General features: G+C 42.5%; 1 protein-coding gene across 1 annotated transcript; it reads right to left on the reverse strand.

Annotated features, from left to right (window-relative positions):
- Window positions 1-2356: 2356 nt before the first annotated feature.
- LCN9 (lipocalin 9) lies at window positions 2357-10395 on the reverse strand. Its single transcript, XM_033427425.2, is given in 6 exon segments — window positions 2357-2695; window positions 3572-3617; window positions 4420-4530; window positions 5224-5297; window positions 6022-6158; window positions 6521-10395. Coding segments are annotated over 6 exon segments (522 nt in total). The 5' UTR covers window positions 6617-10395; the 3' UTR covers window positions 2357-2637.
- Window positions 10396-27583: the final 17188 nt, after the last annotated feature.

A 27583-nucleotide genomic window follows, 5' to 3' on the forward strand; every position in this document is an offset into this window, starting at 1 on the left:
ACAGAATAACTTGGCCTAGCTGTGAGCATCAGGCCAGCTGGTGATAACCTTGAAGCCTCATGATGCGAGTCAGGCCGATTCCAGGAGAGCAGGGACTGCTCTTTTCTTTCTCAAATGAAAGAAAGAGGTGATGGTGCCTCCTTTGCAGTCAGCTTCTCTCTGTGACTCCAGGTGAGGGAGAGGAACCGTCCTAAATTCATTCAGGCTCAGCCCCTGCTTCTCCGAGGTCCACATCTTCAGTCTGCAGCCCCACATGATTGGCCCCAACCCTGCATGGGTGATCCAGATCTGTCCCCAGACCCCAAACCCGGAGGACGATGCTGCTCTGGCCTGTTTACCCACATCATTCCTGTCTGTTTTTTTTCTTTTTGTTCCTCCTGAAAAGAACTGCTCTCTTTCTGATCCACAGAGATCTTCACTCCTTGCTTTTGAGTGTCCTTAACATTTCATGCCTCATTTGCATTAAAATGTTTGGGGTTGAGGTGTAGGTTTCAGTGTGAGCTCATCTGCCAACTTGATCTGGGAACCCCTGAGGGTCTTTTTGTGCCTCCCGATTGGCTGTAGTTTCCTGACACGGGGCACTCTCCAGCCATTTCCCATCATCAACGTGGCCCTCTTGTGCATTGATTACTATTGTTGTTAATGCTCTAAGCATTCTCAAGGATATGCTAGGCCATGCCCTTCTGGGTATCAGCTGCTCTGTCCCTTAAATGCAAACTTTTAAAAAATGGGTGATCCTAGCATGACTGGTTGACTTTCTACATAGCCTTTTGTCATATTTCAGCAAACCAGACTGAGCACTTAAGTCAGGAGCAATAAGTCTGAACTTAACTTACTCTTCTGACCTGTAGGCAGAGTAAGATGTGGGGAGAGTCAGATGCCTAGAAAGCCTTCTCTTGTTAACATAAGCCTTATGTCCATAATGAATGAGTCATTCTTTCTGCATGACAACCCCTACCCACATCTTGCTCTGCCCCAACAACCATGTGTAACTCTTACACTGTTTTTATTATCAGCTGATGTTGGGAAAGGATTATAACTGGAAGAGGATCTTTAATTTCCCTTTCTCCAAAGCCTGTAAGCTCCCCAAAGAAGAGGTTAATAACACTTAGCCTCCTTGATGCCTCCTGAATGTACCACATATAGATTGCTGCAGATAAGTATTGCTCACGTTTCATGGAATCTCATTTAACACGTTCCCAGTAGATAAAAGCAGTGGTTGAAGGAAGTTTTCCAAGAGTATGAAAAAACACTGACCAAGAGAAAGATAAATACCATATGATATCACTTATATGTGCAATCCAAAATATGACACAGGGACTTCCCTGGTGGTCCAGGGGTAAGACTCCACACTCCCAATGCAGGGGGCTGGGGTTCGATCCCTGATCGGGGAAGTAGATCCCACATGCATACCGCAACTAATAAGTCCACATGCCACAACTAAAGACCTGCATGCTGCAACGAAGATCCCGCGTGCCTCAATGAAGACCTGGAGCAGATAAGATAAATATTAAATAAATAAATAAATATGACACAAATGAACCTATCTATGAAACAGAAACAGAATCACAGACATAGAGAACAGACCTGTGGTTGCCAAGGGGGCTGGGGGCTGGGGGAGGGATGGAATGGGAGTTTGGGATTAGCAGATGTAAGCTGTTATATATAGAATGGATAAACAACAAGGTCCTGCTGTATGGCACGGGGAACTATATTCTATATCCTGTAATAAACCATAATGGAAAAGAATACGAAAAAGAATGTATATATGTAAAACTGAATCACTTTGCTGTACAGCAGAAATCAAAACTGTAAATCAACTATACTTCAATAAAATTTTAAAAATGAAGATTTTCAGAAACTAACAGCATCTTATCATGGTAATTTTCAACTTAGATACCATAGATGTGCTTCTACAAAATAAAAGCATTTGCCGTACCAAAAAAAAAAGAAAAGAAAAGAAAAGAAAGAAAGAAAGAAGGGACACTGACCATCTCATAGGATGGATGGGTTAGAGAAGCTGGGGTATAAGGGCATATTCTGAAACATATCGAGCTGGTATCAGCCCCAGCAGCATCTATCTCTCAGTACCCCCACTGAAAAAGAGAATTCTAGGATGGAGCAATTTATAGCACAAGTCTTATAGTTTGTCTTACCAGGTCACTAAGAAATGGGCAAATCAAAAGGCAGGTAGCACTCATGGGGACAGAGAATTACTGCAGACAAGGGAGAATCCTGAAACTCAGGGAAGATTCTGAGAAGCTAGAGGAAGATTATGGACACAGGGCCAAGGAAGTCCCCTCATTTGCTTCCTGTCAACCCCACATCTCTTTAACATACACAAAGACAAATCACATGACTGGAAGGTGAATCATTTATTGACCAGGTAGAGGAAGGTCTTATTCATGGTACTGTTGTGCTGAATATGGCAAAGAGAGTTAGAAATTTGCAGGAAACTTTGCTTTGTGGTGAGCTGATGAGTCTTCCTAGATAATTAGGGGAGATCCTGAAGATGCAGAGCTGATGCCTTCACGTGCGATAGTGATGGAAATCGGGTCACAGAACTTGTCGCAAGATGATGTGGGGACCATGGAAGAGAAGATCCTGGAGCCCAAGTGAGGTGGCACTCACCCAGTGCTAAATAAGCCGACGAGAACAAGAACAACGAGACTCATTAGGTGCTTCTCGGATTGAACTGAGGACAAAGAGAATTTCTATTACAAAAAAAAATGTTGAAGAAATAGTTATCAACCTGCATTCTAACCCATGTTATTTGCCAGAATAGGAGTAGGGAGGGTGTTAAGTAAATGACTTTTTTTTTTTTCTATTGCTGATCCCATCTTAACCTTCCCCCAGTTGAGTCTATGCAAAGAAAAGAAGCAATGAAGGATCTTAGCAATGCCATCCTCAGCATTGGAAGTTTTAAAGAATTTTTGACAAATTGAGGAATCATGGCGAAAGCCATAGCAATCTTTTACTAAGTGCTTCCTTCATGGAAGCCATAGTTGCTAATGAAGCCCCACAATAAATCTGAGGCAGGAGACAGATGAGGAAACTCAAGAGTCCATTTTCCAGGTTGGAAGACAACTGGAAGGTCAGACAACTCTATTCCCAGATTAGAAGTTAAGGATGTGCAGGAAGAAAGGAAGAGATTGAAGGAAGAAAATTTTTCCATAAATTGGAGGGTGAGATGGTCCTCTGGGCTTGGAAGATGGACCACGAACACAGAAATGTATTTGAGTTTCACACTCACACCCTTTTCCCATTTAAAACGTTAAGTCATGATTTTTAGCACACTATCAATTACTGAGCCCTTTTCTCCTGCATTATATCCACACAGTAACTCTGTAAGGTAGACATCATTGTTTCCCTTTTAATTGCTACGTCATTTGCTCAAAGAGCTCATAGCAGGAGTGGATCCTGAACGCAGGTCCTCCAACTCCAAATTTCAAGCTCTCCCAAAAAGCGTCCTTACCAAATTATTTTCATTGGAATCTTTGGACATAAAACCCTAATGCTTTTGGGAGGCACTGATCCCTGAGCCAGCCCCTCTCCAGCAGAGCTCACCAACCTGGAGGCCTGGGCCACTCCACTCCCTCGGGCCTGGAGACAGTGATCTACAGAGGCAGAGAAGAGCACATTCAAATACCAACCCTGGTTTATTTCCCAGAATGAAACCAGATGATTCTCCAGGTTAGGGCAAAGGGGACTGACCGGGGTATTAACGTCTCTTGGATTTTTCCCTTCAGGAACGTTCCCATTCAGTAAAATGGGAATTTAGGCAGAGAAAGCCAGAGAGAGCTCAACTTACCGACTTTGGTAATATGGAAACATGTGCAAATATGTTTTCCTTAACAATCCCATATTTTTGGTAAATTTTCACAAACTTTTTCATGATTTGCGGCTCCCGTCTGGTTCTTGGGCGTGGGAAGAGTGACAGTAACTGCTTTGTCTTGTTTATTGGTCACTGAGTCTCATCAGAGGGGCGGGGCTCCAGCCAGACGGGAAAATGAATGGTACTGACTGGGTGCTTAGGCGGAAGTCTTGGGATGAAAAAATAACCTGTCTTGAATTTTTTTTTTAAATGTAATCTCTCTTTAATTTTTACGTCTTTATTGGAGTATAAATGCTTTACAACGGTGTGTTAGTTTCTGCTTTATAACAAACTGAATCAGTTATACATATGTTCCCATAACCTGTCTTGAATTTGACATCTTTAGGATATCTTTCTGGCATGATGAGAGATTCATCATGTTCCCAACACTGAGCCTGAGAAATTTTACCAAAGGTGAGCATCTATCTTCAGAGGAGGAGAGATGTCATCCCAGGATAAGATTGGGAAGACCACTCTGTCTCCAGGCTTCCTTCCTTCCCCAGTCTCCCCACCCCACGATGAGTGTCAGCATGAAAATACTGTACCGTAGAGCTCCAGCAGTTGGAATGATTCATTGTTGTTGACATTCATGAGACAAAAAATAATATATTCAGTATAGTTTGTTTGAAGTATGCGAAATTTATTGTCTTCATCATCTGTGGAGGAAACAGAACACAGCTCAGAACTCCTCTGGTCCATGGGAAGGAAGTGAAACCCTTTCACTTCCTATTCTCTCCCACAAAACAAATTCAAGTGCATATCCTGGAAGAAATAGAGAGTGATATCTACTGCCTTCCATTTGCATCTCTCTGGGATTCATGAGGCAACTTCTAAGGAACGCGGGTAGACTGACCACTAGGGGTAGAAAAATTCAGCCACAGCAGCAGCTTTCCCTCTATCATGCTCCCTGAAACTCACCTACCCTCCCTCAGCCGTCTCTGCCAACTGTGTGTCTCTGTCTTCTCTATAAGCCCCATTGCATTATATACCCAGGGCTGTGTCCCGAATAATGTGCTGTGGCAATGGCCCTCAGACATCATCAGAAAGCGGGCAAGGAATGAGAAGCTGTCCTGCCAAGTTACTTTTTTTTTTTTTCTGCCAACTTTCTTTTGTTGCAGGAGGTACATGTGACCAAACTGCCTTCTATACCTGATGGTACTGTGTGCCAGGCACTGGCTTTTACACACACATTTCTCCCAAATTCAGGATATCGGCTATTAGATGGCCCCATTGTATTACCTAAACAAGCCTATCAGGAACTGACCAAGGTCCTGAAGATACTGGGGGTTAGCAAATTCCTTGCAGTTGGAAGTAGAATTTAGACAGACCTTTCTTTTTTGCATACTTACAGGTAACACTATGTACACCATCCTCTCCTGCTTTGTCAGAAAGCAAAGACATTTCAGTACATGCTCCACTTACCCTGTAAAACAGAATGAGCTGATGCCCAAGAGATACTGATGGCGCTGGCTCCTTCACACTCTACCTGTAACTTGAGTTTACGATTCCACTGATTAACTGTTGAACATTTTTGGGTATAGTTTCCAAAGAACTTTTATTTACATTATTCACTTTATTTGCTGCTTTGAGAATGAGTCAACTACTTCTATCACTATTACTCTACCACTACTTCCCACTATTACTATTATGATAGCTACTCGTCTAGAGAATTAGCTGGGTTCTTACCATGTGCCAGCCTCTTAGATATGTGCCTTACGAACATAACTGCACTTGGTCCTCACAAAAAACCATGAGAGACAATTATTATCATCTTCTTTTACACTAGGGAAAATTGGGGAAGAAACAGATGAATTTTCTTGGTCACACATATAGATTCAAGAACGAGATAGGCTGTTGATTCTGAATCCTGTGCTCTTAACCTATGCTGTCTTGCCACACTAATGATTCTGATACCCCTCTACCCCTTACCTCCTCTACTCCCGTTTAAATTCATGCCTGTCACCAATTCTTATCTCTGAATCTAGAAAAGCCACAGGTTCACCAAACCCCAAATCAGTGCCAGATGATGGACCCTGATTTTAGGTGCAGGCCCAGAATGTATGTATACGTGTGTGTGTGTGTGTTTAGAGGTCCAAGACCATATTCAGGCTTCTGTTTTTTCCTTCCCAAGCAAAAAACCCACTTACTTTGTATGAAATTTAAAGAACAAAGAAAATTTTTCCAAGGCATGGATGTGCTCCACAAAAACTCTCATGCTACCATTTTCTTCTATCTTTTCTTCAGTGTCTGAGGCCAAGAGAATGGAATCTCACTCCCCTGAAATCTGCAATAAATCAATAAAATGATTGGGTGAGAAAAGAGGAAAGAGATACAACATGAACACTTGTCTCCTTGAACTCTGGCCTGTGGGCCAGGACTCATCACGGTGACGTGAAGATGAAATTAGAGCTCAGGTCAATTGGCACCACACACCTAGGACTCTTTCAACTGTCCCTCTAGTGAGAATGGAGGTCCCCAAGTGCTGTCGTCTTTTAACATGGCACAGCTGCCCTTAGTCTAAGGTCTGAAATCACCGCTTTTGCCTAATATGTCAAGGAACTGCTGCCCTCCAGGAGGGTCACCTTGCCTCAGAACCCTCCAAACTACCCCCCAAAATCCAAAGTCACTATTCTCCACTGCCCCTACCTTTGAAATATCGAAGTTGCTTCTCACAACACCAGGGTTTCCTTCCTTGTGGGCACAGACTAGAGTCAGCCCCGGACAGAGCAACAGCAGCTTCATCTCGGCAGGGGACAGCGCTGTCTTCTCTGCAGTCACTGGGAGTGAGTCTTTCCCTGACGGCGGCTCCTCTCCCCAGGGCCTCTGTTTTTATATCTGTTCTGGGTCCAGTTTTTTGTCCACAAGGCACCACCTTTCCTCCAGGAAGTGGGAGAACCCATATCTGAACCCAAGACTATCTGATCCCAGAGCCCCTATAATTATTGACTCCACGACACAGGTTGAGGCTTGATGTCTTCAGCATGAAGGACAGATGGAAGAGGAATAAGTACTGCTTTAGACCCTCAGGTGTGTCTGGCTGGTAGTTATTACTGAAGAAGCTGCATGTAGATTTCCCTAAAATGTGACGCTAGGGATGTAGCTGTGAGCCTGATCAAGGGAAGGGCAAGTAGCAACTCTCTCTTGGTCCAAAAATATTTGATGAATGAATGGATAATTTGAGGAGTATTGCTCTTCTAATAAGGAATTAGGAGATGCTTCCGTACCAAAAAAGCAAAAACTATGCCCTCCCATGTGTGGCCGGAAGTTAAGTAGCTGGTCACCAACCACATTAAGACTTCCTTGCCCCAAACCAAAATACTGCACAGAGCATTTTATAAGTGACCCACAGGAAGGGTGACAGTCTGCCAGGAGGCTGAGAAACAACTAGCCTAAGTCATGACTCAGCATGGGTCAAGGGCTTATGGAGTCCACATATGACCAGACGACAATCCATTTATAACAGGCAACTTGATTGAAACTAACAGCTGACTGGAAACGGACTTAGTGACCTTGTCTTTAGTCACACTCTTAATTAACTGAACAAATCACTCATTGAGAAAGCCAGTAGGAACCTTCAAGCCACCTTATATAATAGCAAGACACAGTCAGTGCCGAGAAGAATACCAAGGAATAGAGCTTATTTGATTCATGTGCCACATGAAGTACTCCTTGGTCCCTGGCACCCGGGGTGATTATATTCTGCTGGTATTGGCTCAAATCCAGTTCTAAAATATCCATTCTCTTCACTGATGAAAGGTTGCTTGGAGCTAACAGCATCCCATCTGTGTCATCTGGGTCCTTCGGAAAACAGATCCCGAGACAGATTTAGGAGTATAAAAGGCTTACTGGGAGTAACACTTGTGAAAGGAAAAAGGAGGAAATGGGATTAGGGAAGGGGAGTTGCCAGACCATGACACAGATCTGACAGTCTCTGTCAGCCCAGCAGGGATCTCTGAGCATGTGAGAAGAGTCCCGTGTTAGGCAGAAATGGATGGGACCTTGTACCACAGTCTTGTACAGTCAGTGGATGAGGCCACCCCAAGAAGACCACTACCTCAGCTCAGGAGTTGAGGCCGATCTGAACCAGTTAACAGTGGTGGCTGTGAGCCAACCACACTCCTCAAGGCTGCACAATGAGCCCTTTCGTGAAGAGGGAATCTGAGCAATACATGTCTATGTCTGGCACACCATCCTAATATCCAGAAAGAGGCAGTCCTGTCAAAAGGGATCCAGAGTTCTCTTCCCACATGGGTTAGGGGTGGAAGCAGAAACCCTTTCCTTCTTTTCTAGTTTGAAATTTCTACCACAACACGAGGGTTCCCTGTAGGTAAGAAACCCAAGGATAACAGTGATTGTCACCTCCAGACTCACTCATCAAAATTGAGCAAGTACTTACATACACATGGGCCCAGGTTACCCAGAGGTCCATCTGGGACTCTCCTGGTAGCACATCAGTTGCTGGTCAGTAGTAGGACCAGTTTATTCCAATGGTACTGACACCACCGGGCTTGGGGAGGCTGGAAGAGAGTTTGGACAGTGGGAAGAATAATCATAAGTATTGGATTCTGTGCCCTTTGGGAAAGGGTTAAGGAGTCCCAAAGATAAAAATCATTCATGTAACCATTTTGCCATAGGCTGGACCTAATTTGAAAAATAAGAAAATCTGCTTCATATCATCAATGTAAGTGTCTCATGGAATTATTTATGTAAAGAGCTTGGCATATGGACAGCTACATGTAGAAGAATGAAATTAGAACATTCTCTAACACCATACACAAAACTAAACTCAAAATGGATTAAAGACCTAAATGTAAGACCAGACACTGTAAAACTCTTAGAGGAAGACATGGGCAAAATACTCTCTGACATAAACCACAGCAGTATCTTTTTGGATCCACCTCCTAGAGTAATGAAAATAAAAACAAAAATAAACAAATGGGACCAAATTAAACTTAAAAGCTTTTGCACAGCAAAGGAAACCATAACCAAAATGAAAAGACAACTTACAGAATGGGAGAAAATATTTGCAAACTATGCGACCAACAAGGGATTAATCTCCAAAATATACAAACAGCTCATGCAGCTCAATATCAAAAAAAACAAACAACCCAATCAAAAAATGGGCAGAAGATCTAAGTAGACATTTCTCCAAAGAAGACATACAGATGGCCCAAAAGCACATGAAAAGATGTTCAACATCACTAATTATTAGAGAAATGCAAAGCAAAACAGCAATAAGGTATCACCTCACACCAGTCAGAATGGTCATCATCAAAAAGTCTACAAATAAATGGTGGAGGAAATGGAATCCTCCTGCACTGTTGGTGGGAATGTAAATTGGTACAATCACTATGGAGAATAGTGTGAAGGTTCCTTAAAAAACTACATATAGAACTACCATATGACCCAGCAATCCCACTCCTGGGCATATATCTGAAGAAAACCATAATTCAAAAAGATACACGCACCCCAATGTTCACTGTAGCACTATTTACAATAGCCAGGACATGGAAGCAACCTAAATGTCCATCGACAGATAAATGGATAAAGAAGATGTGGTATATTTATACAATGGAATATTACTCAGCCATAAAAAAGAATGAAATAATGCCATTTCCAGCATCATGGATGGACCTAGAGATTATCATACTGTGAAGAAGGTCAGACGGAGAAAGACAAATACCATATGATATCACTTATATATGGAATCTAAAAAAATGATACAAATGAACTTATTTACAAAACAGAAGCAGACTCACAGACATTAAAAACAAACTTATGGTTACCAGAGGGGAAAGGTGGGGCAAGGGAGGGATAAATTAGGAGGTTGGGATTAACATAGACACACTACTATATATGAAATAGATAATCAACAAGGACCTACTCTATAGCACAGGGAACTCTACTTAATATTCTGTAATAACCTATATGGGAAAAGAATCTGAAAAAGAATAGATACATGTGTATGTATAACTGAATCACTTTGCTGTACACCTGAAACTAACACAAAATTGTAAATCGACTCTACTCCAATATAAAATAAAAATTTTTTCAAAAGAGCTTAGCATAGTGTCTGGCACATAGTAAGTGGTCAGTTAATGGAAGCTAATCATATTCTTTACTTTTGATCATGTTAGTTATTCAACAAGCAGTCATCGTTGGCTTACTATGTCCAAGCTCTGAGAGTACACTGTTGACAAAAATAGCTCAAATTCCTGCCCTTACTGAGCTTCTACAGTGGTCCATTTTCTTTTAATCTTCACATTCTGGATCCTATAAGGTCAGGAGCATGACCTGAGGAAAAAGACCAAACTAGGTGCCTCTCCTTTAATTGTAGCGTCTACAAAAACCCCTGACTTCTTTCTTCTTTTCCTCATGCTGCAACCCCTTCTGGAAAGCCCTCCCTTCTCTGCCTGTTCAAATTTACCCTTCCTCCAAGGCCCCGCTCAAGAATTCCTTTGACTCCCCAGGGCTCACTCTTCTCATCCTTTGTATGTCCCCACAGCACCTAGAGTTTCACGCTTACTTTATAGCAGTCCGTCCCTTATTGGATTGTGCTACTGTCAAAACATAATTCTCAAAGAGTTAAAGAATATAACTCTCATACAGCTATATAGTGAGCCTGTGTCAAAGATTTAATGTTAAATCTTTTTTTTTTTTTTTGGCGGTACACGGGCCTCTCACTGCCGCGGCGTCTCCCGTTGCGGAGCACAGGCTCCGGACGCGCAGGCCCAGCGGCCATGGCTCACGAGCCCAGCCGCTCCGCGGCATGTGGGAATCTTTCCCAGACCGGGACACGAACCCGTGTCCCCCGCATCGGCAGGCGAACTCCCAACCACTACGCCACCAGGGAAGTCCATGTTAAATCATTTTTGAAGGACCCAAAAGAATGACAGCTGATTCAAAGGAGGATATGAGAAGCTGATGTATGTATAAGTCAGTGAAAGAAAAAACTGCTGGGATAAAATTTCTAAGTTAGACACAGATGGTTAATGTCCTACAAGCCAATAAATACACAGCCTTTGTGGTTATTGTCTCCACTGGACAGAAAGCATTTACATATTTACCAGACAAAAATAATTTGCACCTTCTCAGTTTTTTATCAATTAATCTCTAACTTCACAGAGCCTGGCCCCTAAACAACAGTAAACAGTAAGTTAAACACAGTCACATTTGCCAAGAGTGTGGTGTGCTCCAAGGACAAAGAACAAGATAAACTCAAAGGGCCAACGTCACCGGAACAGAGGCTTACCAGACCCTTATCACTCTGTCACACAGCAACCACTCAACATCTCTGAGCTTTCCCAAGCAGCACGCCTTGTCCCTTTCCCATCCCATATACAGAAAGGTATTCATCCCACTGGAAACATGCAGACCCTATCCAATCAGCAGGCAACTCAGAAGTCCCTTTGTTCCCTGGCTATAAAAACAGACAAGCCGTGCTCATGGTCGACTTTCCCTGGCTACTGGGAAGTCGGCCCGCTGTCCTTGCAGCGAAAACTCTGTCTTCCTTACATTCTGCCTTGTATCTGGAAATTCTTTTCCAACCCACGCTCGGACCACAACAAAGAGAGCCAGGTAGGACGGCTTATTAGGTAGCACTCTTGTATGACTCTGAAAGGAGACATGGTTATCTTTTACCTTTTCTCCATTTGGGGATAACTTTTTAAAACACTGGTTTCTGTGTTTACACACACTGGAAAGGTAATTGTGAAAAGACAGGCCCTGGAGTCAGAAAAGCCTGAGTTCAAATTCTGCTTCCACACTTAATCTCTGTGCGACTCAAGTTTCCTCAGCGTCGTTGCAAAGATAATGTGAAAAGGTTTAGAAAGGGCTAGAATGCAATAGGTCCCCAATAAATAGTAGTTCTTTCACTCTCTCCCCCTTCTCTTTGAGAACACAGGTCACATTTTGTATTTACTGTGCTCCCTCCGCCTGTAAGTCTCCCTGTGTAATAGACTTTCAATAAATCTTCTCTGGCTGTTTGCTAAGTGTCTTGTCTGTGACTTAGGCAAGTTCCTTCCCTTCTCTGGGCCTCAATTGATACAATGAGAAGATTCAGTGGTTCTTAACTACGGCCAACACTAGTCCAGGGAGAGATTTTGGAAATGGGGGTGGTGGATGTGGCATTTTGGGTTTTTACAGTAACTGGAGAGGATTACCGACATTTGGTGCCCAGGGTCCAGGGATGAGAACCTTTGGCAGTGCTTAGGCCAGCCCCCTACGAAGTGGAACTGTTTCATCCCCACTGGGAAATACTGAACCATATCTACAGGGCTTTGCAAATGTACACCTTCTGACAACAAATTAATGCTTCTCTGGTGTGTGTGTGTGTGTGTGTGTGTGTGTGTGTGTGTGTGTGTGTGTTTTCAAAGGATGGAGGATGCGTACACTACACAGTCCTGTTTTGCTAAACAAAAAAGTATGTTTTATTTCCAAACATTTTAGCAATTCCCCAGATTATTCCGTGCCTGAAACACAGCCTCATTTTGCTGATGGATCTTGTCTGAAGAATAGGTCTTTGCTTTTTGCGGCTGCCAGCCACAGTGAGCGCATCTATTTTCTGGAGAAAGAGATTGTCCCAGGGCACCCTTATTGGGAACCAACTAGTCTTTGCTGAGTGTCCAGGCCCAGTGCAAATAATAGTAGGGAAGTTGAAGACAAGGAGCTTTCCTACCATCAGGAGGGAAAAAAATAAGCTTATAACATAGGCAACCCCAGCGTTCCAGGAGAAAGCTTGGGGCATCCTAGCTGCATTCTGAGTGAATCCCCTTCAAAAACACTGCTCTTCTTTTCATTCTTTCGCTTATGGCCTTGCGTCAGGCAACTGTCTTGATCTCTTCCCCACCAGAGACTGACTTGAGCTCCAAAGGGAAATAACTGGTCCCCGTTCTTCTGTTTCCTCCTGGGCTTAGTACACAACAGGCACTAAATTTATACTTTTTACACCAAATCTAGTTTGCCTACCAATTCTCCTTTTTGCCTGGCATCTTGAAAAGAAGCAAGTCCTTTAAGCCAAGGAACCAAATACTTTTCTTTTGGAAAAACAAAGTCTTCATAAGACCATTCAGAGTCTTTTATTAAAAACTGGCAAAGCAGGAAAATGAAGTGGCCACAAGGTGGCAGAAGAGGAGAGATTTTATTTTCCTCCAGGAGAAAGAACTAGTGAGAAAATAAAGTGTCTTAGCTGTTTTCACTTAGAAAGTTGCTTGTTTGTGATGTATTGATAAGAATCATGATAACACAGGTGAACAGTTAAGATCTGCTTATAAGTTTAAACGTCTTTTTTAAAGGAAATAATCTTTCAATTTTAATTAATTCAATGTGAAGTGGGACAATTTTGTTTGTTGTTAGTTTCTCCAGCTTTCTCCAGCTTACTCAGAAACCTATACCAAACTCATTGGATCATATTCAGGGGACAACTGCAGAAAACATGACATGTATTGAGTTGAACCATATAAAATTTTCCTTTTATAGGTGAAGAGACAGTTGATAATTGGCAGTCTCTTATGGTTCAACTGAATAGTAGTGATGCTACTGTTGACATTAATGATTTTCTTTTCCTGACATGTAATTATTTTTCTTAAATTATAGGATTTTATCAGAAAGATACATGCACCCCTATGTTCATAGCAGCACTATTTACAATAGCCAAGACATGGAAACAACCTAAATGTTCATCCACAGATGAATGGATAAAGAAGATGTGGTATATATATATAATGGAATACTATGCAGTCATAAAAAGAATGAAATAATGCCATTTGCAGCAACATGGATGGACCTAGAGATCATCATACTTAAGTGAAGTAAGTCAGAGAGAGAAAGACAAATACCATATGATATCACTTATATGTGTAATCTAAAATATGACACAAATGAACTTATCTATGAAACGGAAACAGACTCACAGATATAGGGAACAGACTTGTGGTTGCCAAGGGGGAGGGGGCTGGGGAGGGATGGAGTGGGAGTTTGGTATTAGCAGATACAAACTATTATATATAGAATGGATAAACAACAAGGTCCTACTGTATAACACAGGGAACTATATTCAATATCCTGTGATAAACCATAATGGAAAAGAATATTAAAAAGAATGTATATATGTGTATACCTGAATCACTTTGCTATACAGTAGAAGTTAACACAACATTGTAAATCAACTATACTTCAATATAAAACATAGAATTTTAAAATATATTTTTGTCATTAATGTGAGAAACTTTTAAAAATGCTTAAAGAAATCCTTAAAACTGGACTATTAAGTGTGCCAAGATGAATTTGGAAATGAGTGGTATTTCCTGATTTTTGCCTTACTTAATTCACTTAATAGACATTAATTCAGAACTTGCAGTCTGAGTTTGAGAGTCAATTTTCTGGGATGACCATAGTTTTGATGTTGGCATTTAGGTTTTATTTAGAATGTAAAACAATGAAAAATTTTTTGAATAGTATATATGGAACAGATTTTTTTAAATATATGCTTTAAAAATCTACCAGTTTCTTCAAATACATTATTTACAAGTCTAGTAACATACACTTTGTTTATTATAAAGCAGGTATATAAACAGCTTTGTACAGTGAGAACTGCCAAGTTTTAAAAGAATTTTTATTGGGGTATAATTGATTTACAATGATGTGTTAGCTTCAGGTGTACAGCAAAGTGAATCTGTTAAACAAATGCATATATCCATTCTTTTTTAGATTCTGTAGAAGTGCCGATTTGTGTGATTTTCCATGTTAAACGACTGTAGCGTTCAGTCTAACTGCATGTGATGTAGTCCATCCAATCATGTGTTTTGGAGAGGGTTCTTTATTCAATAAAGTTTTAATTTAGTATATAGAAAAATGAAGGAGGGAAGGGGCAGGTCAAATGCTGTTGAAAAGCCAAGTAAAATGAGGACTGAAAAAAGGTCTGTGTAATTTAGTATTCTGAAGATAACAGGTGGCCTTAGAAAGACCTGTTACTATGAAGCTAGAGGGGCAGCAGCCTCTCCAAGATCTCTGCAACTGTCCATGCTTGGATCTGGCCCAGATCATCCAGAGATGAAAGGGAAAGAATTCATAACCACATTTTCCATCAGCAGCTTGGGACACAGCTGAAGCTGGTTGAAGTCAGACGAGGAAGACAGCGCAGAGCGGAGCAGAGGCGGAAAGTGCAGCAAGGTGTAGGATTGCCCCCTAGTGGCCAGCCGGAGGGATGACCTGCTCCCCACAGCCACACTGGCTGTTCCTGGGCCCGCAGGCGCAGCCTCTTACGGCTTCCTCTCCTCCTCTGTGCATTGTGAGGTTTCTGAGGTCAGGAGTACTGAAGGCTTATTTTTGTCATATACACACATGTAAATATAATTTGCAACTATTAGCTGAAGAGTCTCAGCAGAGTATAGAAGTGTTACCCATTATGGCGACCTTTAAAAACTGGAAAGTCTGGGGGATTCCCTGATGATGCAGTGGTTGAGAGTCCGCCTGCCAATGCAGGGGACATGGGTTCGAGCCCTGCTCCGGGAAGATCCCACATGCTGCGGAGAAACGAAGCCCATGGGCCACAACTACTGAGCCTGCGCTCTAGAGCCTGCGAGCCACAGCTACTGAGCCTGCGCGCCACAACTACTGAAGCCCGTGTGCCTAGAGCCTGTGCTCCACAACAGGAGAAGCCACCGCAGTGAGAAGCCCGTGCACCACAATGAAGAGTAGCCCCCGCTCGCCACAACTAGAGATAGCCCGCACACAGCAACAAAGACCCAACGCAGCCATAAATAAATAAATTTATATTTTAAAAATTGGAATGTCTGCTATTTTAACAAATTTGAGAACTGCAGCAATGGCTATTGGCTCGAATCTTCATCTGGTTGATTTTCATTCACAAGTGTAACCTATTTTCTACACAATTTCCAGAGAAAACTTATAAAAATGGAAATGAGATCACTTTACTGCTGAAAATCTCGATCTTTCCATCACTCCTAGAAAAACCATCCAAACTGCTTCCAGTGTTGACCTCTCCAAGCCCACCCTCATGTCCTGGCTGGCTCCCTCCTTCACTGGGCTTTTTGCTGTTCCCTGAACATGTCGAGCTTGTTTCCATCCCATGACCTTTGCGATTGCTATTTCCTCTAAAACACATTTCTCCTACCCGGTGGCAAGGCTTGTTCTTCCCAAAGTCACTGCGTAGCCTGCTTAGTACCTCAATAGCACATCGTCCCTGCAATTTTATTATACATTTGTTTCATTTGTTTGCTTATTGTCTGTCTCTCTGAATAGAATATAAACTCCCCAAGTACAGAGATTTTGTTTGCTTGTTCCCTGCTGTGTCCTTAATGCCCAAAACAGCACCTGGCACAGAGCAGGAGCTAAATGAACACATGGCAAATAAAGAATAAACGAATAGTAAGACACTGGCTATGCGGCATGTCAAAAATCCTGCTTTGTATGTTTCGTGCAAAAGTTGTTTTTTGTTGCATCCTCTCAACTGAACATTTTTCAACTTTTCTGAAAAGAGGAAAACAGCCAATCAAAGACCTCGGAAAATTGCATCTCAGAAATAATCCATAAAAATTATTAATTTACTCTCCCTCAGATAGTTCAAATTGGATAATTTGTGGATATCCAGTCTTTTTTCTCCTCCCAGGTGCAAATCATCACAGCCACTTTGCCCAATGTGTGTTGGGGGCCAAGAAGCATAACAGGCAGGAAGCCTCTGAATTATCTCATTTCCCTGTTTTACTGGCTGCACTGACCAGCTTTCACGAGCCTCAGCTTCTCGGTGCCCATGTGGGTGGGATCCCTGAATCACGTCCCTTGCCTTTGCTGCGGGTGGGCCTGAGGCTGTCAGCAGGGCCAGGAGTCGGAAAAAAGAGCCAGACACAGTGGGGCGAGCATAGGGAGAAAACTACCAGCTGGAATCCGCTGGGCACCTCTGCATCCATCTGTCCATCACCACATCTGACTACCATGACCTTCAGAGAGCAATGAGCCCTGGGCTGAGACCTGAGGTCAAGAATGTGCCAACCACAGGAAGAATCCAGGCAAGAGCTTTCAGACAGAGGGAACAGTATGTGTAAAGGCTTAGCTTATGTGAAGAACAGAAAACAGACCAGGGCAGCTGGATCATAAGAAGCAGGGGAAGAATGGTATGAAACAGAGTTAAGATATAGCCAGGGAATGGTCAGATTATTGTGGGATTTATAAAGTAACGAGTTTGGACTTTATCCAAAGTGCAAGTAATTGAAGGGTTTTAAGCCGGGAGGGGAACATGGTCAGGTCTGAGTTTTCCAAAGATCACACTGGCTGCTGTGAGCTAAGATGCAGTCTTGGTGGGACAAGAGAGGAAGCACTGGTACACATCCTCACACATGTATCTGTGTGCGTGTACTTCTGTAATCTGGATTCCTCGAAGTGGGAGTTCTTGGTCACGAGGTAAGCACCTTTGACCTTTCGATACGTATCCAAATTTGCTTAAACATCACCTCTCTGAAGAGCTTTCTATGGCCCTGCCATCTAGGTATGCCGACCCCTGTGCTTTACTTTGTAGCACCCTATCTGTTTTCTTCTTAGCATTGATAATGATATATAAGATCTTGTATTTAATTACTTTTTTATCATTTGTCTCACCCATGAAGGCAGGACTTGTCTTATTCCCCATTATACTCATCGCCTAGGACAGACAGTAAGTGAGGATTTGTTGAATAGATAACTGCCCTCCAAAGAGCCTGCACAAATTTAAACTTTCAGCAATAATGTGATAAATATCAAAATGTCATTTATGTTTGCTCCCACCGAAGAAAAAAGAGTAGTAATATCGTTTTTGGTTAAGTAATTTGGAGACCAAATTGATATTTTATTGTTTATTTACATTCTTTAATTAAAACTACAATGTGATATTGCTATGTGCTAACCAGAATGGCAAAAAAAAAAAAAAAAAAAAAAAAAAGGCAAAACCCCAAACCTGACAACATCACATACTGGAGGAATGTGGAACAACCAGGATTCTCATACATTGCTGGTGGAAGGTAAAATGATACAACGACCGATTTACATGCCGATGAATGAAAAAAATCTAAAAGCCAGGACCATCCCACTTAAATTTGAGAAAAACAAAAGAACCTAAGAGTTACAAAGAAAAAAATAAGTCACATACAAAATCAGGATGGCGTTCCACACAGGACCACTGGAAGTAAGAAAATGGTGGAGAAATGTCTTCAAAATTCTGAGAGAAGATGATTTTTCAACCTAGAGTTCTACATCCAGCCAAGCTATCCATCAAGGGTAAGAGGAGAATAAAGACAGTTTCACAGATGAAGAGTGAACATTTTTACTTCCTTGTATCCTCTATCAGGAAGTTTCTGGAGGAAGATATTCACGAAATGAGGAAGGAAACAAAGAAAAAGAAAGATATGGGAAATGGGATGATACACAAGAGAGAAGCAAGAGGAACTCTTAGGATAATGGGAAAGGATCATCCCAAGACCAAAGCAGCAAAGTTGGCACAAGCGCAAATACCTGACTGGAGAGAGTGAAAAGCTCCAGGAGTATGTCTCCAGGTTTAAAAGAAGAAGGAGGAGGGGCAGAAGGAAAAAACGGAGAAAGAGGAAGAAGAAAAGAAATAATTAAAAGGCAATTTACACTTCTGCCAGCTACCCGAATAAGGGAAATGTACATGAAGAAACTAAACCTATAAAGAAATAACAACTCCAAGGAAAATGTAAGTTTTTAGAAGAAAATATAATGTAATATTACACTATGACGTTCCAGTGTAAATCGTATTTAAAGGGACCAAATAATGTAAAGTCTGGGTTCAAGCCACCTGTCTTGGCAGCCTGCGTGCCCAGCCTCCATTCACGTTCTTCATGCACATGGGTGCACTGGGGGTCGTAGCCCTGGGCGAGCTGTCGGTTCCGGGGTCCAGCCTCCTGTGAGTGCCCCCTGGTGGTGCACAGCCCAAGGTCCCACACTGCACATGGGAATTTAATTAATTTCTTTATTTTCTCCCATTCTAATTGACATGCCCTCGAGTCTAAATTCTGACTTCCTCATTCACCACCAGGCCAGAAGAAATCTCCATACTGGTCTCAGGTTCCGTACTAAAATGAGGCCAAAACTCCTTTATTCATCCGAAGAATCAGCAGTTGCCGGCAGGCAAGGCCCTGGGAAGTTGTAGTTGAGGCTAGTGGCCGCTAGGCGGCAACAAAGCTCTCAGAGTGAGGCCACTTCTGGCGCCACTGGATGCCTGGTCTAATGCCCGCTCCGCCAGACTTCCGCCGCGAGATCAGCCACCCACTCGGTCTTTTCCTTCCCTCTCTCCCCACAGGGCCCTCACCAAGCCATGGCAACAGGTCAAGGAGGCCGGTCAAGAAAGCTCTGCAGGAATATTACTCAGCCATAGAAAAGAATGAAATAATGCCTTTTGCAGCAACATGGATGGACCTAGAGATTATCATACGAAGTAAGTCAAAGAAAAAAAACAGATATCATATGATATCAATTATATGTGGAATCTAAAAAAATGATACAAATGAACTTCCGTACGAAACAGAAGCAAACCTACAGACATAGAAGACAAACTCATGGTTATCAAAGGGGAAAGCAGGGAAGGAGGGATAAATTAGATACACACTACTGAATATAAAATAGATAAACAACGAGAACCTACTGTATAGCACAGAGAACTATATCCAATATCTTGTAATAACCTATAATGGAAAAGAACCTGAATTTTATATATATATATATATATATATATATATATATATGAATCACTTTGCTATACACCTGAAACATTGTAAATCAACTATACTTAAATTTAAAATAAAAAAAAGAAAGAAACCTCTGCAGGTGATGAGAAGAAAATGGAGACCATGAAAAGAAAGTGAAGGGGCAACTGTGCCCAACCGAAGGGAGAGGAAAGGACAAACCTGACTCAAACCTGAGCTGGAGAGCAGACGGCACTGCAGAGGGCCCAGGCCCCACACTTGGCATTTGGAGCATGGTGGTGCTGTGTGTTTGTGTGTGTGTGTGTGTGTGTGCACGTGCGAGTTGCCTCTAAGGCCAAGTGCACAGGGGCAGGATCACAGGAAGGTGAGATTGGCTTGAATACCTAATGGGCTGAGATGAAGGCATCCAGCTTGGCCCAGAAGCCCACTGGAGCTGGGAATGGGCAGCTAGGGCCTGGGCCAAAGAAGATATCACAAGAAAATTAGAAAATACTTGGGTCAGTTAAATGACAATGAAGATGTGATATATCAAAATTTGTGGGCTGCAGCTAGTGCAGTGTTTAGAAGAAAATTTGTGCTTTTAAATACTTCCTTTTTATGAAAAAAGAAAAGTCTAAAAATCAATGACCCAACGTTTCACTCCATAAGGCTTGTAGAAGGAAAGCAAAGTAAACTGAAAATAGAGGAGGTGGGCACCTCCAGCATGACCTCCACTGCTCCGCTCCTTGGGCCCCCTGGTGCCCCTCAGTGCCAGGGTCCCAGACCTGGCAGATCCTCCCTCTAGGCAGAGGGCACGTGGTGCTTTGACAGCCTCTGTCTGTGTGCAGGCCCGAAGCAGCTAATGGTTAGAGGTGGGAGGTCTGGGTGTGCTGCGGTAGTTCATTTAAAGCCCGAGTCCCACAGGCTGGTGCTTTCTACCAATATGAATCTTCTCATCCGGGACCATTTTCACTCTGAAAAGAGGAGTAAGATCGAGGAAGCACCCACAGCAGGCCCTGAACTCTCCTAGCCTGGCCCTTCTGCACCACTTGCTCTTGCTGCTGTCAAACACTTAGATGATACAGACAAACTTTATTAAACACTTCATCAAGTGGCCAGTCTCTTTTCAGAGAACTGCAAAACGGGGCAGAAAGCATGAAGCTTTTATAGGATAAAGAATAAAGAACAACAGAGAGACAAATAGAAAATATCTAACCGGTTGGGGTCACACAGTTTACCCACCAATATCTCCTTTCTGTACCAGCTGATCTACTGACATGAGGGCCCTAAAGACCAGTGGTAGGTCATAGTTTCACGTTCAGTGGACATCCTGCCCCGGAAAACAGGACCTCCACTCCAGCACAGCCTAAGTTTGTGGGAAAGGAAGGACAAGTGGGACTCTGGGAGTGATGGTGACAGGAGCTGGTCCTACTTTAACCCTTCGTTCCTGGGCCTGTGTCTAACAGCCACTGGGGGCTGTGAGATAACAGAAAATGTGTATTAGTCTCTGTCTCCGGTCCTGGCACAGAGGTCCCAAAACCCTTGTAATTTCCCAAGTGATAAGTGCACTAAGAGCATCTCTTGTTTTAATGCTTGTCTTTGACCCCGTCCCTGACACAGAGCTCCTGAAACTCTCGTAAATTCCTAGGTGATAAGAGCACTAAGCGTATCTGTTGTTCTAATGAGGCGACTCTGATTGGCCTCCTGGAGGGTGGCTGGTCACCAGAAAGACCAAGCCATGATTAGAAGCTTGGAATTTTCAGCCCCACCCCAATTTCTCCAGAGAGGGGAGAGGGGCTAGAAATGGAATTAATAATTGATCATGCCTGTGTGAGGAAGCTCCTATAAAGTCCTAATAGTGCTGGGTTCAGAGATCTTCTGGGTCGGTGAACCCATCCACATCGGGAGGGTGACTCACCCCAACTCCACAGGGACAGAAGCCCCTGAGCTCGGGACCCTCCCAGGCCTCACCGTATGTATCTCTTCATCCGGCTGCTCCTCTGTATCCTTTATCATCTCCTTTAATAAACTAGTAGACGTAAATAAGTGTTTCCCTGAGTTCCGTGAGCCACTCTAGCAAATCAATTGAAACTGAGGAGGAGGCCGTGTGAACCTCTGATTTGTAGCCAAACCAGACAGAAGTTGTGGGTAACTCAGGGACCTACTACTTGTGACTGGCGTCCGATTAAGGTGGGAGCAGTCTCATGGGACCGAGCCCTCAGCCTGCGGGATCTGATGCCATTGCCAAGTAGATAGTGTTAGAGTTGAGTTAAAGTACAGGACACCAGCTGGTGCTGTGCAGAACTGCTTGTTGTGAGGCAACAAACCCACACATTTGGTGACCAGAAGTGAAGGGTTCTGTGTGAGCGTGGCAGTGGTGTGAACATAAAAGAGTCACCCAGGAGGTGAGGGACTGGGTTTTCCCTACTCAGGAGGGAAAGAACTGAGCTTTTCTGGCTCAGGGATGGAGGACAACTTGGGGGGCACAGCTCCAATGTATGTGCCACAACTTGGACAACAGCACTTGAACTCTGAAGAGTGTCATTCCTAAACTGGTGGCTTAGCTGAGTCTTGAAGAGGCCAGCTGAAAATTCTACTAGAATGGCAGCTGGTAGGTCATACGGCATACGGGAGGACCAGTGGATTCCTTGATCATACACCCATTTTCACACAGCCTTCACCAAAAATGGGTACACTGACCTGGTTTAAAGACCTAAATGTAAGACAAGATACGATAAAACTCCTAGAGGAAAACAAAGGCAGAGCACTCTTTGACATAAATTGCAGCAATATTTTGGGGGGATCTGTCTCCTAAAGTAAAGGAAATAAAAGCAAAAATAAACAAATGGGACCTAATTAGACTTAAAAGTTTTTGCACAGCAAAGGAAACTATGGACAAACAAAAAGACAACATACTGAATGGGAGACAGTATTTGCAAATGATATGACCAAAAAGGGATTAATATCCAACATATATAAAAAGCTCATACAACTCAACATCAAAAAACAAACACCTCGATTAAAAAATGGGCAGAAGAACTTGTGAAATAAAATTTATATTCTATGGCAAGACAAGAAATATTTAAACATAAATTTTTTTCTGCCCTTTAACCTCCTCTCTCCCCACACTGTGCATTGTGTATCTGCATTATGCATCAACCACACCTCCCCCACTGGCAATAATACTTCCTCAACCATAAAAAGCAACATTCTCCTAGCATCAACAAGACAACTCCTTAAAAGGTAACATTCCTTCTTGATCCTGTGAGGGTACACATGACCCACCATAATGACGCTTAGATCTGGATTATGTAAACTGTCAATAATATGTCATTTGATGTACAGCCCTCTGTCTCAAGAGACTCATATAACTCTGCCTTGATTTCTAACCAGTGGAATATTTCTAAGAACTTTCTGAGATGCTCTTCCCTGGTTATAACCCTCAGATTTGGCTCAAATAAAATTTTCCATTTATTTCTTAGATTGACTGATTAATTTTTCATCGACAAACTAAATAGACATTTTTCCAAAGAGGAGATGCAGATGGCCAACAGGCACACAAAAAGATACTCCACATCGCTAATCATCAGGAAAATGCAAATCAAAACCACCATGAGATATCACCTCACACCTGTCAGAACGGCTATGATCAAAAAGAACACAAATAACAATGTTGGTTGGTGAGGATGTAGAGAAAAGTGAACACTTGTCCACTGTTTGTGGGAATGTAAATTGATGCAGCCCCTGTGGAAGACAGTATGGAAGTTTCTCAAAAAATTAAAAACAGAATAATCATATGACCGAGCATTTCCACTCCTGGGTATATATCTGAAACAAACAAACAAACAAATACAGTAATTCAAAAAGATACATGCACCCCAATGTTCACAGCAGCATTATTTATAATTGCTAAGATATGGAAGCAATCTAAGTGTCCATCAACAGATGAATGGATAAAGAAAATGTGATATATATACATATATATATATATATACATATACACATTTATATACATACAACAGAATACTACTCAGCCATAGAAAAGAACAAAATTTTGCCATTTGTAGCAACCTGGATGGACTTAGAGGGCATTATGCTAAGTGAAATAAGTCAGACAAAGACAAGTACTATTGACATATGGTATCACTTATATGTGGAATCTAAAAAATACAACCAACTAGTGAATATAAGCAAAAAGAAGCAGACTCACAGATAGAGAACAAACTAGTGGTTACCAGTTGAGGCAGGGGGCAACATGGGGAGGTACAGACTACTGGGTATAAGATGGGTTACAAGGATGTATTGTACAACATGGGGAATATAGCTAATATTTTGTAATAACTGTAAGTGGAGTGTAACCTTTAAAATTGTATAAAATTTTGGGGGGACTTCCCTGGTGGTGCAGTGGTTAAGAATCCACCTGCCAATGCAGGGGACACGGGTTCAAGCCCTGCTACGGGAAGATTCCACATGCCGTGGAGCAACTAAGCCCATGCGCCACAACTGCTGAGCCTGCGCTCTGGAGCCCGCAAGCCACAGCTACTGAGCCCAAGTGCCACAACTACTAAAGCCCACGCGCCTAGAGCCCATGCTCCGCAACAGGAGAAGCCACCGCAATGAGAAGCCCACACACCGCAACGAAGAGCAGCCCCCACTCGACGCAACTAGAGAAAGGCCGCGTGCAGCAATGAAGACCCAACGCAGCCAAAAATAAATTTAATTAATTAAAAAAAAACTTAAAATAAAATAAAATTGTATAAATTTTTTAAAATAAATTTTAAAAATGGGTACATTGGTCTTAGGCAATGATTTGGAGGATCCCACATCCATAACTTAGGCATTCAGTAAGCTCTCAATTATGCAGCCAGAGTCACTGCACACAGCAAAGGCAAACTCACACCCAGGTTAGTTGTCAACTCCGTTAAGAACAAATCACCACCTCTTCCAGGATGGAATGTGCCCATTGTAATCAACTTGCCATCAAGTGGCTGGCTGATCTCTTTAGAGATGTTACCACAGAGGCTTAGAGTCAGTCTCTGCTGTTGAACTTTCAGGTATTCAACAGCAACATTAGCTAGATCAGCTTTGGTGAGAAGGAGACCATACTGTTGAGTCTTTTATGTAACACTTCCATCTCTGCAGTCATGGTTTCTCAATTCATGAGCCCACTGCACAAGCACTGTGGTGGAAAAACACAGAGCCTGGCTGACATTTGCTAGTACATCCAGTTGTTGAGTGCCTCTTCTGTAGGGGGTTGTTTCTGAGACACAAAAGTCTACAGCTGGTGCACAACCCCATGCACAAGCCTCTTGCCCAGACTTCCTTGTCCACAATATCCCAATCTTAATCCTTTCAGGCCTCTTGCCAACCAACCAAGCTACTTGCCACTAGTCGGGAATCCTTGTAGGCCCTTATCTCAGACCACCTGTCACTTCCTGTCAAGTGGATGACCAAATATAGTGCCGCAGACCTTTACTACTACCTTTACTACTGTTGTTCAAAGATGCTTTCCTTTCCAGCTAAAAACACTTGGGGATGAAGGTTGAAAACAGGTGAAAATAATTGTTTGTTTAATTACATAAAGAAGGCTGTTTGGGGAATCCCGTGGCAGTCCAGTGGTTAGGACGCCGAGCTTCCATTGCGGCGGGCCGGGGGCACAGATTTGATCCCTGGTCAGGGAGCTAAGATCCCGCAAGCTGTGCAGCGTGGCCAAAAAAACGAAACAAAACCCCAAACAAACAGAAAAAAGAAGGCTGTTTTTAGCATTAATATTTTTATGTTCTTTTTGTCTTCTCAAGGGACCCTCCCTCAAGAGCGATACATTCTTTGGCAACAGTTGGGGTAATTTTTTTAAAAAAGTGAAGTTCTTAAAAATTTAGTTACTCCTCCTCCTACTTCTACTATAATCTCATCTTAGAAATCCTAACATTGGCCAAAGTACATCATTTCTAATCCCATAGTTCACCCTTGACAGAAGGAAGCCATAAGGCTTTATGGTGTCTTCATTTATCACCAGAAAATGATAACCATTTTGTCTGGTATGCATTAGTGAAGTGTGGGATGAGTGAGGAGTATACTTTTCTTATGTAAACCTAGAGAAGAGTTGTTGTGAATACAGATTTGCTTTCAGATAATAAACTTTAGGAAAGAGAATATGGAAATTTATTATCTCCAAACCATACCTACATGTATTTTTCCATGTACCTCCAGGAATTCCTGTTTGAAAATCATTGCCCTGGTCTAATTTTACATGCATGTGCTAATTTATAGACAAACATAGTCAGGATTTTTTACCTCAATATCTGCCCCACCTCTTATCCTAAAACTCAGAATGCCTTCATCTGTTTGCTTTCTGCTTCGATTATGATTCATATTTGTCCTCCAGTTTCATGCACTGTTGTGGGTTGAATTGTGGTCTCCCAAAATATATGTCTATGTTCAAACCCCTGAAACCTGTGAATATTACTTTATTTGGAAAAAAGGTCTTTGCAGATACAAGTTAGGGTCTTGGGGTGAAATCACCCTGGACTACCCAGGTGGGCCCTAAATCCAAATGCCCTGATAAGAGACAGGAGAGGAGAAGACAAACACAGAAGAGAAGAGGCAGAAGATAGTCACATGGAGATAGAGGCAGAGATTGGAATGATGCAGCCAAAAGGAATGCTGACAGCCACCAGAAGTTGGAAAGGTGAGGAAGGACTCTCCTGTAGAGGCTCCAAAAGGAATGTGGCCCTGCCAACATCTTGATTTAAGACTTCTGGCCTGCAGAACTGAGAGACAATAAATTTCTGTTGTTTTAAGCCATGCAGTTTCTGGTAATTTGTTACATCAGTCCTAGAAAATGAAAATGCATATCTTTGGCTTCCTATGTCCGTATTCTGCCCAATAATGGGCTCTACCCTATGGCATAGGCCCTTGTGTATGGTGTCATCGCAAAATTCGTACAAGGTTTGTCATCAGAGCCCTACAGATTTCTTTTTGTCTACCTTTTTATTGTGAAAGTTTTTGCATAATTTTAGATGTATTTGTTTTGTAATCCTGGTCCTGCCCTTAAAAGCTGGGTAACCATGGATGAGTTAGATAACCTTAGCACCTTAATTTCTACACTATTTAATTTAGCTACCAACAAAGGTTAGTTTTCCTTCCTGTAAATCTAATCTAAAAGCTGCAACTTTTAAAAGGGATCTTCACTGATAAAATGGTTATACCCAATATTACTTGTTCCTTTGTTTTAGGTTTATTCCTTTTCTAGTGTTTTTCCAATTTTTGCAGTGATTTGAAGAGACATGCCATTATAATTCTATCAGTAGTTATAATAAAACTTTTCCAAAACTCTAAAATTTGTGTTTATCCAATAGGGGTTATGATCTTGGATGGCCTCGGACTGCAGCCGCTTGAAGGAGGGCTTCAGTTCCTGGCTAGAGATTGAGGTCGGACAGCGGCACTGAGAGCACTGAATCCTAGCCACTAGGCCAGTGGCCAGTGACAAGGCCCTGGCTCTTCAGCTCTGCAGGATAGAATTCCCACAAAGATGAAAAGCAATGAAAGGAGTAAAGGGTTATTAGGAGGAAAAGGAGTACGGGTGCACAGAAAAACGAGTGGGCTTAGAGAAAGAGTTGCACCCTTGTGATAGTTTGAATCACTTTTATGGGGCATTTCTTCCTGGTTTCCTTTGGCCAATAATCTTGCTTTGCCTGCTCTGAGTCCATATTTGGTATATCTCAGGGTCCTCCCACGTGTGCACACGCATCTCTTAGGCAAGATGGATTCTAGCAAAGAGGCCTATGGGTAGGTTGACATCACCTACTATGCTCTGGCGCTCACCCCCCTTTTTGACCTTCAAGGAGCGTTTCTGCTCATGTGTAGTCAGGAAGGTCTACTTGACCTTGAGAATGAGAAATATTTGGTCTCTTATCTGGGCAGGGCTTAGCTTCTCCTCCCTTCTGCTATTTTGGAGTATCTGTCCACGGTGGGGGCAAACTCCAAGCTGCTCAGCCTGGGGCCCATCTATCTCCTGCCT

Source organism: Orcinus orca, chromosome 6 (assembly GCF_937001465.1).
Source record: "Orcinus orca chromosome 6, mOrcOrc1.1, whole genome shotgun sequence".
Lineage (NCBI taxonomy): Eukaryota > Metazoa > Chordata > Mammalia > Artiodactyla > Delphinidae > Orcinus > Orcinus orca.